The 10499-nt window shown below is 44.1% G+C and overlaps 1 protein-coding gene and 1 long non-coding RNA gene across 4 annotated transcripts in view; one reads left to right on the top strand and one right to left on the bottom strand.

Moving 5' to 3' along the window:
• The window catches only part of SIK2 (salt inducible kinase 2), a 38357-nt gene that overhangs the window by 14118 nt on the left and 13740 nt on the right, over positions 1-10499 (top strand). For 2 of the 3 annotated variants that reach the window (XR_008434660.1, XM_053963406.1), the window contains exons 5-7: positions 6021-6145; positions 9450-9573; positions 9813-10033. Coding sequence is in view for 2 of the 3 variants with exons in the window: in XM_053963406.1 (XP_053819381.1) it covers positions 6021-6145; positions 9450-9573; positions 9813-10033 (470 nt within the window). In the remaining variant the exon portion in view is untranslated. Of the gene's footprint in view, positions 1-5750; positions 5814-6020; positions 6146-9449; positions 9574-9812; positions 10034-10499 lie in introns of those variants that run through there. The other variant, XM_053963407.1, reaches the window with a different exon arrangement.
• LOC128799193 (uncharacterized) lies at positions 2321-4930 on the bottom strand. Its single transcript, XR_008434661.1, has 3 exons — positions 4519-4930; positions 3841-3936; positions 2321-2500 (listed from the first exon to the last, which is right to left on the bottom strand). It is a non-coding gene; the product is annotated as an uncharacterized LOC128799193 (long non-coding RNA).

Below are 10499 nucleotides of genomic sequence, written 5' to 3'. Positions count from 1 at the left end.
GAGATAATTTATTCACCAGGCCAGTTTATACTGGAGAAATCCTAAATTCAGTCCGAGGGCTGCCAGTCACCCCCTTGCTCTGAGGAATTGAGCTGAAAGAAGGGAGTTTCTGTGCTGCTGTTCATCTGTGCTCTCTGTCCTGCCTTCGCTGGCGCATTTTTGCCCTCTGAACCCTCTGCACAGCTCGTGATGTTCAGCCTGGCAGAGCTTTCCAGAGCTCCTCAGGGCTCTCAGCTCCTGCACCCAGAGGTTTTCCTGCCCTGGATGTCCTGAGCACTGCAGGGATGCAAATCCCCTGGGAGAAGCTCCCCACAAAGCAGCTCAGGAGAGCCATGAGCTGTTCTGGCCCTGGGAATTTCAGTGCTGGAGCTCTCCAGGGACCCCAGTAAAAGGGCTGGAAATGGGATGAGGAGATTCCACCAGCTCTGCCCTGCCCCAGCTGCTCTCCTGCTCCACTTCTCCAGTGCACAAAGTTAATTACAGGTGGGCTGCATGCAAATGAGCCCATGAACTGGTTCCTCTGTGGATCTCAGTCAGGCTTTATCAGGTTGATAAGAGCTCCCCGTGTCCAGCCCAGCTGCTGAAGGAGCTGGAGGAAAGTTCAGGCTGCTGGAAACTTTGTAGTGATTTGTGCCGAGTCAGTTGTTGGATTTTTCACTGCAAAGGAGAAGGATGACGAACTCCACCGTGTTTATCTGGGATTTTTGGAGTTATCTGGTGCTGTGCAGATCCCTGGGAACAGCCTCTTCCAGTTGTTCATCTTCCTCACGGCTCATTTATCAGGCTGGGGAAGGACAGGGCAGCCAGGATCCCAGCTCTGATAGCTGGGCTTTTCCTCTGATTTCAGTTCATGTAGGAATTGAAACAACCAGCACAATCACTGATGAATTATTTTGATAAAGCTCTTCTTAGATTCCAGTGGGCCCTTTGGTTCATTCTGCTGTTTGCAAGGCTTTTATTGAAGCTTTTTACTCCTCAAGAATGCAACAGTTTTTAGTCAAACACTGAAAACATGCACAAAGTTACCTCTGTATTTCAGCCACCAGGAGAATAAACTAACCTTCAAAAGTGTTTCAAAACCTGTGGGTTCATAAGATTGCCACCTCTGATGCTTGAGGCTGGACTGAAATCCAACAGTTTTGTGTTAAAATTGCTCTAAAAGGACAAGGACAGGCAGAACTCCAAGGATCTTTTCTCTCTCACTAACTGGACAACAGAGGATGAGTAAAGAGCTTGAGGTAAGAGCTTTGATGGGTTTATTCTGTAGAAGATAGGAGGTGGTTGGGAGAAGAGCCCTCAATTTTTGGTGTAAGTAGCCAAACTGAAGGTATTAAGGAGATAAAATACCCATTGAGAAGGGGGAAGGTGAGGAATTCCTGCCAGGTTTGACGTGGAATTTGTGCTTAGCACTAGCGAGGCAAACCTGCCTGGTTCTTCCCAGAGTTAAGCAGCTGCACATTGGTGATGTGTCCTTTGGATTTGCTGCTTTTTGAGGGCATCATTGGAGGGCATTTCAGCTCCCTGTGCTCTCTCTGAGCACAACCTTTGCTGTGCAGCCAGAAATCCACCAAATCCAGCTCGGAATGAGGGCCCAGCTCCTCCTTTTGTCCTTCCAGCCCCAGACTGGGGTGCCTGCAGGAAAAGCTGGCATCCTGCTGCTTGCAGCAGCCCAGGTGGGCAGAGACTGTTATTTTGAAGGAGGCTGGAGCTGCTGCTGGACAGGGAAATGTGCATTGACGTCAGGAGAGGCTGCTCAGCGCTCAGCCCCTGAAGTGGGTCAGGTTTGCTGCTGCCACGCTCATACCTTGCCTTTCTCAGCACCTCTGTGCCCATTATCTGCCAGGCTCACATTTCTCCTCCCAACAAAAGCTCCCTGTGGCTCTCTGCAGGCCAGGCAGATTGAGTTCTGCTCGTGGTTTCAGGAGAATGGATTAATTATAGCTCTGGAGCTCCTTCAGGGAGGCTTCTGGAGGTCCAAGTGAGAGGCTCTGCCGTCCTGCTGGAGGCTCAGCAGAAGTTGCAGGGCTCTGGCAGGGAGCTGCCATTTCTCAGATTGCAAATGGGGCTGAAATCTCAGGCTGTTTCCATTTTTAACGGGAAAGCAGATTCCTCTGCCGTGATGCGCGCTCAAAAAAATGATACCTTCGAAATTCAAGATTATTCTGAAGGGGGTAATGAGATTGAGAAACCAAATACCACAACTGTGCAGAGCCAATATTTGCAGATTGCACAAACACAGAGTTTATTCAACTGAACACAATGCTGCAAATGATGGCCTTTTTTTGGGTTTTTTGTTTTTTTTTTTTTTTTGTTTTTTTTGACGTGCAGATTCAGGGAAATGTTAAGAAGATCACTCCATTATATAATCTCAGTCCTCTGGTAATGAGCCCAATTTGAGTCCTTTTAGAATTCTGTGGCTGGCATATGTTTGTTTTGTTGTTCTGTTTGTTCCTTTTTGAGGCCTGGCAAATTTCTCCCTCGAGTATCAGTGATATTTCCTCTGGAATGAGACATTTTTTGGGTTAAAAATGACCACTTTGGATCCAGAATGGCTGTGACAGGTCAGCAATGGCAAAACAGGAACAAAGTGGAAGGGGGAGGATGAGAGACTCATGATTGTTTTGTGCTTAACTGAATCCTGGCCACTCCAAAAAGTGGGGCAGTAAAACTGACAGTGCAGTAATTAAAAATTGAGGCAGCCCCATGGACCAAGCATCCAGGATCCTGACTAAATCCTGATTTTTTTTTTTCTTTGAAAGGGGTTTTCATGGATGTTATCCATGCTGGAGTTCTTACAAATTGTTTCCCAGCCATTTGTGTGGGAAGAATGAGGGAGACAAAAGGGGTGACCACAAGAAGTTGTGTACCCTAACAAATAATGCTGATCTCCCCCACCCAGGGAATTATTTTGTCCAACAACGGAGCAGAATTAGATTTTTTTAAAGCTAAGAGCCAGTTGCTGACATACAGAGCACTGGTATTAATTCCTGTATTACATGAAAAAGCCCAGTGCCAGTCAGGAGGTGTCTGGCAGTGCTTTGTGCTGTCAGTGCGTGCTGAAATTCAGAGCTGCAGGGTTCTGGTGTTTCACTGGTCATGAAAAGGGAAGGAATTGAAGCCTTAGAAGGGCAGGGCTAAGGCAGAGTGGGGAAATCGTGCTCCAGGTGTACAAGACCAGCACTCCCAGGCACAGGGGCTGGTGAGCAATTCCCACTCGCTGTGGCTGCTCCTTCTGGTAGCAATTCACAGCCTCCCATTCATGAATTTTCTAATAAAGCTCAATCATCTGTGCTCTCACAAGAGCATCAGAGCCAGCCAAGAGCTGCTCTTGCACCCAGTTAAGCACTGCAAGTTCTGCAGTTCTTGCTCAGAGAGGCCAGGGGCACCTCCAGGATGTCCTTGCTCCTGAGGTCCTTTTGGTGACCAGAAATAAAACCATTATGTCTTACAAAATTAACCATCTCAAGATAATAACAACAGAAACCTGAGGCTTCTCTTATATTGGCTCTGTTGTTTTTGCTGCTCAGATTTCTTCATGTTTCTTTTTGGTGATTTCTTTCAAGAGGTAACTTTAAATCCCAGTCTGGACAGGCAAAGAATTTCACTTTTTTTAAGATTTGAAATGCTTGTGCTCCCAAGCAGGTCATGCTTTCTTTAGCTGTGCTTACAAATAAATGTTCTTGTACTTGTGAATCTGATAGGAAGATTTATGAGGGTGGCACCCGAGGGAGAGCTGCAGTTCTGAGATAAAAACCTGATGTTTATCTGCACTACGAGGATGTTGAAAACCTGACAAACCCGAGATAAGTGAGGGGAGAAATCAGATTTAACGACACCTACACGGAGTGGCAAAATGCTTGTGTGGAGAGCAGAAACGGCTCCGTGCCTCCCGAAGCATTGTCACTGTTGCCAAGCCAATTCTGTGGGAAGAAAAGTCTTCTCCAAGAGAATAATGATAAAAAAAAAAAAAAAAAAGAAATCACGACAGCAGTCTGGCTGTGATAGGGGGAAGAAAGGGAAATGGAGAATAAAGGGAAGGAGGGAAAAGGTGACACAGTGCTGGGGGGTTCCACAGAGGGATGGGGGGATTTGGGCTGGATTCTGATGTCCCCCCGGCGTTATTGCAGCTGAAGGCGTTGCAGAAGCGCGGGAGGATGAGAGAGGAAGGGCAGCAGGGATGTGCTGTGCTGTCCCAGCCCGTGGCTCCTGCAGAACTTTGGAACCTGAGCCGGCCTTGGCCGCCGGCAGCCCCGGGCCCGGTGACGTCCCTGGGCCGCGGTGGCGTCACCGTCCCTGCCCGTCAGGGCTCTGCTGTGACGCTCCGGGCTCTGCTGGGCCCTGACCTTCAGAGCAGCCCTGGCAGCCAGCCCTGGCTGGGAGCAGCCAGCCCTGGCTGGGAGCAGCCAGCGGGGCTGCCTTTGATGCTGCCCAGGTGCCAAAAGTTCGCCCCGCAGGGTATCGGGTGTGCCGGGCCCTGATCCCAAAATCCCTCTGGGGCGTTCGGGGTTCCGCACGTACCGGGGATTTAGGGCAGCGTAAGGTGTTCATTCCCAGCTCCAAAAACCACAGCTGTTCCCAGAACTGCTTCGGTTTTGAGTGATTTTCATTAGAGGCTGCTGGAGCTCCTGCTAGGAAAGCAGCCCCCACTCCTTTCCCCCAGAGCTCCGGGTCAGCAGCTCCGGCTCCGCTCCGCTGCTCCAAACCAACTCCAGGGTGACTTTTCCTGAGGCTTTGTTAAATCTCTCGCTGTTTCTCTGATTCTGAGGGATCTCCCATGGTTTCCTGGCTCCTCTGGGCAGCACAGGCAACACAAACGGGGTGAATGGGATGGCTCAGCAGGGCCTGTGATAAGCACAGCGTTTGTCAGCTCTGCTATCTGCTGGTCAGCATTCCAGCATCCCTGGGAGCATTCAGAGCTGGACCGTGTCACCCTGTTTGTCACCTCACAGTGCCCTGTTTGTCACCTCACAGCATCCCTGGGAGCATTCAGAGCTGGACCGTGTCACCCTGTTTGTCACCTCACAGTGCCCTGTTTGTCACCTCACAGCATCCCTGGGAGCATTCAGAGCTGGACCGTGTCACCCTGTTTGTCACCTCACAGTGCCCTGTTTGTCACCTCTCAGCATCCCTGGGAGCGTTCAGAGCTGGACTGTGTCACCCTGTTTGTCACCTCACAGTGTCCCTGTTTGTCACCTCACAGTGTCCCTGTTTGTCACCTCACAGTGTCCCTGGGAGCATTCAGAGCTGCACCAACAGCCTGAGCCCTGTTTGTCACCTCACAGTGTCCCTGTTTGTCACCTCACAGTGTCCCTGTTTGTCACCTCCCAGCATCCCTGGAAACATTCAGAGCTGCATCCACAGCCTGAGCCCTGTTTGTCACCACTGTCACACCAGCAGCAGCAGCTGCCCAGCTGGAGGGGGGAAGCACCAGCCTCGTTGCTTTTGCTTCTCACCCCGGAATTATAAAAATTCTGATTAATGTCAGACCACAGCTGGTCCTGCATGAAGCCGTAACAAGCAGCATTTAAAGGAATTTTGAATTTGTGGGCTGCAGACAGTGCCAGTAGCAGTGTCCTTCCCAGCAAAAGCCCCCGTGGTTTCCCATGCCTGTTGCTCTTGGCTCAGCTCCCTCCTCCCAGCTCCAGAGCTTGTCAGAATTTGTTGTGCATTCAAGGCTAGAAAGCACCTCAGGAAAGCCCAGGAAATCTCAGATTATCTCTTGGCAAGTCAATAATCTCATTTCTCTGCTGTGACTGTCAGTTTGTTGAATTTTAATGATGGCTGTTTACAAATGTACTCGAAACTCCTCCAAGGTTCGTGAAGGTTTTGCAGAGTTTCAATAATTCCACAACACGGGAACAGCAACAGAGAACATCCAGCACCCCAATATTATCAGTGGGAGTCCCCAGGAAAGATTTGGGATGCAATCACAGTGGGGCAGTGTAATTATTCTTTGTGGTGCAATGGGAGCATGGAGTGACTTTTCCCTTCTTTTTTTTTTTTTTTTTTTTCCCCCACAGATTTTGGCTTTGGGAATTTCTACAAGAGCGGGGAGCCTCTGACAACGTGGTGTGGGAGCCCCCCCTATGCAGCCCCAGAGGTCTTTGAGGGCCAGCAGTACGAGGGACCCCAGCTGGACATTTGGGTACCATCATCCTTAATTTTAACTGCGTTCCACTCAGCTTTTGGCAAGCTGGGACGAATATTTGATTGCTCTGAAGCTGCAGATCTGGAGTGTTTGATTTTTCTGAAGCTGCAGATTTGGAATATTTGATTGTGCTTAAGTTACAGATACGGAATATTCAATTTTTGTGAAGCTGCAGATCTGCAATATTTGATTTTCCTGAAGCTGCAGATTTGGAATATTTGATTGTGCTTAAGTTACAGATACGGAATATTCAATTTTTGTGAAGCTGCAGGTTTGGAATATTCAGTTTTTCTGAAGCTGCAGATCTGCAATATTTGATTTTCCTGAAGCTGCAGATTTGGAATATTTGATTGTGCTTAAGTTACAGATATGGAATATTCAATTTTTCTGAAGCTGCAGATCTGGAATATTTGATTTTTCTGAAGCTGCAGATTTGGAATATTTGATTGTGCTTAAGTTACAGATATGGAATATTCAATTTTTCTGAAGCTGCAGATCTGGAATCTTTGATTTTCCTAAAGCTGTAGGTCTGGAATATTTGATTTTTTTTTTTTAAGCTGCAGATCTGGAATATTTGAATTTTTTTTTAAGCTGCACATCTGGAATATTTGATTTTTTTTTTTAAGCTGCAGATCTGGAATATATGATTTTTTTTAAGCTGCAGATCTGGAATATTTGACTTTCTTTTAAGCTGCAGACAAGTTGTTCCTCTCCAGGTTTATTCCTTGAGTGCCATAAAAACCTTTAACAGTGCATGGAGTTACCTGTGCAGGTGGCTGCTAAACGTGCACAGCAGGTGCATCTTAGAGGGGACCAAACTCCTCCAAAAACTCCCTGGCTGCATGAGGGAAATTGGCTTTTTTTCAGTGCCTTTTTAGTGTTTTCTGGGCTAAGTGGGAATAAAACCTTGATGAGGTTAGAGGTTGAAACCCCAGGAGGGGAGAGAGGGCAATCCCTGCTCTGAACCACTCTTTAATTTTTTTTGAAAATTTCAATTTTTTAAATTTTTTTAAAATTTTAATAAGGGACAAATTAGCAGCGCTGGGTGCCTGGTGGCAGCCAAAAGTTAACTTCAAATAATTGTCTTATGTATTGCTTCATTTAACTTCACATAATTGAAGTTACCTTCAAATAATTGTCGTGGGTATTGTTTCCTTTATATTGGTTAAATGCATATTCATGAGGATGATACATATTCAAACATGCTGCTTCTGCAGCAGTTAATGTTATAATATATAATGCATATAAATGGGTAAATGTAATCTATAAATATATAAAATTGTAATAGATAAATATATAAATTATAATCGAGAAATATAATGTGAATATCTAAATTATAATATATAATATATAAATATATATTATAATATATAAATATATAAATATAATATAATATATAATATATAAATATTATCTATATTATATATATTATAATATATAAATATTTAAATTATAATATATAAATATAATGTATAAATATATAGAAATTATATAAATATAATGTATAAATAGATAAATTATAATATATAAATATATAAATAATAAAATATAAATATAATATATAAATATATAAAAACTATAATTTATAATACATAATAATGTTATATCTCTAATACACAGCACACAGTCTCTATTTTAATATTTTGCAAGAGCCTAAACTGCGATATATATTTATCACACTAAAATAAATCATCTATACAGGGACTAGGGTAAAAAGGCTGACAAACTATGCAATATAAAAGCAGTTAAAAATTGATTACAAACTGTACTATATCAAAATAATTTGTAAAAGACAATTATAATATATAACGTAATATAATATAATATAATATAATATAATATAATATAATATAATATAATATAATATAATATAATATAATATAATATAATGTGATATAATGTAATATAATGTAATATAATATAATATAATATAATATATATAATATAATATAATATAATATAATATAATATAATATAATATAATATAATATAATATAATATAATATAATATAAATATCATAGTGAATCTATGTAATGAAATAGTGGCTTTCCCAATAAATTAGTGAAAGCCAATGGGCACACATTTATTTATAACATTCCTGCAGTGGGGAAAGGGACTAAAAAGCACTGCAGAAATTCTGTGCACCCTCCAGAGCCTGCTTTTCACTCCTGATTTGGGGTTTTATTTTAATTTTCTGTTGTTTTTTTTTTTTTTATTCACATTTTAAATTTTGATTCCCATCTGAAGGATGATTTGGCACACAGCATCACCCTGGCACTGAATTTTGCTCAGGGCAGCTCAGGAAAAGCCACTTTTGGGCTGCTCAGTTCATTTAAATTCATCCAAATCGCCTTCACGGATACAATCTTGGTGGAGTTTTTAATAAAAGAAATTTCAAAATGTGCTTTTTAGCTGCCAGTGTGCTGGTTCTGTGTACTTAAGCACCTGTTAAATCCTGGTTTGAAAAGGGCTCCAGGCACTTTGGGAATTGCTGAACACAGAGCAGACGTCAGCCAGGTGCCACTCTGGGCATCACAGGGGAATCCCTGAATTTTGGTAAATATTCCTTCAACATAAAAGATCCTCAATCATTAGCAGGCCCTGCCTGCCCACAGAGGAGGTGTTGGTATTTAAAATAAAATTTAAAATAAAATCACCTCCACTTCTGAGTTAAGGATTCTGGGAAGGTGCTCAGCTTGCAGCAATCCCCAGTTCACTTTTTGACAGGGGTTTCTTTAAAAAAAAAAAAAAAAAAAATCTATATTTAAGTGTTAAAATCTCAGTGTTTTTATGAAGTTTTGAGGTCAACACCTGCTTTTTCCCCCTCGAGCGACCGACTGCTGTGCCAGGCTGGTGTGGTTCTCTCACTGCTATTTTTTTTGGGGAAGAACATTCCCACTGGCAGTGCCAATTCATTGCATCCTTCCAGGAATAAACAACTGGAGCAGAGTTCTCGCCCATAATTTTCCACTTTTGCTCACATTAAATAATCTCCTAAACTGACTGTTCACTGAAACTCCTCCCCACAGGCTTTAAATGTAAAATATTACAGTTTTTCACTTTGAGTGCCTGCTGTCTGAGGGTTGCTTTTGTTTGGGCGAGGCTGAGATTAATAAAAATACCCCGAATTCTCAGCTGAAGTTGGGGTTCACTTCTCAGGTGTGCAGCTCCCTCCTTTGCATCTAAATTCCCTTTTTCTGCAGAAAAGAATTATTTCTGTGGCAGGGCTTGGCTTGCACCCTCAGAGACACTGCTGGGAGCTTGGAACTGAGCTGAAAATTCCCTTTTTTTCCCCCACAGAGCATGGGGGTGGTGCTCTATGTGCTGGTGTGTGGAGCTCTGCCCTTTGATGGACCCACCCTGCCCATCCTGAGGCAGAGAGTGCTGGAGGGGAGGTTCAGGATCCCTTATTTCATGTCAGAAGGTAACAGTGGCGTGGTTTTACTCATTTGGTGTGGTTTGAATAAATTCTGGGCTAACCAGGAGGTGGGCAGGGGGAATGGCACTGCTGGCCATGAAGAATTTGGGCTTTTCTCCACTTTAATGTGATTTTTAGGCTTGTTTTGAGGGGTTTTTGTCAGCAGCGACGCAGCTCTGGGCTGGTAGGTCACTGGGCAAGTTTATAATTCTTATTTTTTTTTTTTTTTTCCCCCTTGCCAACAGAGTGTGAGCACCTGATCAGGAGAATGTTGGTCCTGGACCCATCCAAACGTTTGAGCATTGCTCAGATCAAGGAGCACAAGTGGATGCTGGTGGAAGTTCCTGCCCAGAGGCCAATCCTGTACCCACCAGGAGAGGAGAACGAGCCCTCCCTGGGGGAGTACAACGAGCAGGTGCTGAGGCTGATGCACAGCCTGGGCATAGACCAGCAGAAAACTGTGGAGGTAAAACTGACATGGGGGTGAAACACCCTGAAATGGGGGTACAGCATGCTTAAATTGGGGTAAAACACCCTGAAATGGGGGTACAGCACATTTAAATTGGGGTAAAACATGCTGAAATGGGGGTACAGCACACTTAAATTGGGGTAAAACACCCTGAAATGGGAGTAAAACACCCTGGAATGGGGTTAAAACATTGAAATGGGGGTAAAACACCCTGAAATGGGGGTACAGCACACTTAAATTGGGGTGAAACACACTGAAATGGGGGTACAGCACATTTAAATTGGGGTAAAACATACTGAAATGGGGGCACAGCATGCTTAAATTGGGGTAAAACACACTGAAATGGGGGTACAGCACACTGAAATGGGGGTACAGCACACTTAAATTGGGGTAAAACACCCTGAAATGGGGGTACAGCACACTTAAATTGGGGTGAAACACGCTGAAATGGGGGTACAGCACA

Source organism: Vidua chalybeata, chromosome 23, assembly GCF_026979565.1.
Source record: "Vidua chalybeata isolate OUT-0048 chromosome 23, bVidCha1 merged haplotype, whole genome shotgun sequence".
In the NCBI taxonomy this organism is placed as follows: Eukaryota; Metazoa; Chordata; class Aves; order Passeriformes; family Viduidae; genus Vidua; species Vidua chalybeata.
Note: the sequence above shows the minus strand (reverse complement) of the source record. Positions and strands in the feature narration are given on the sequence as shown.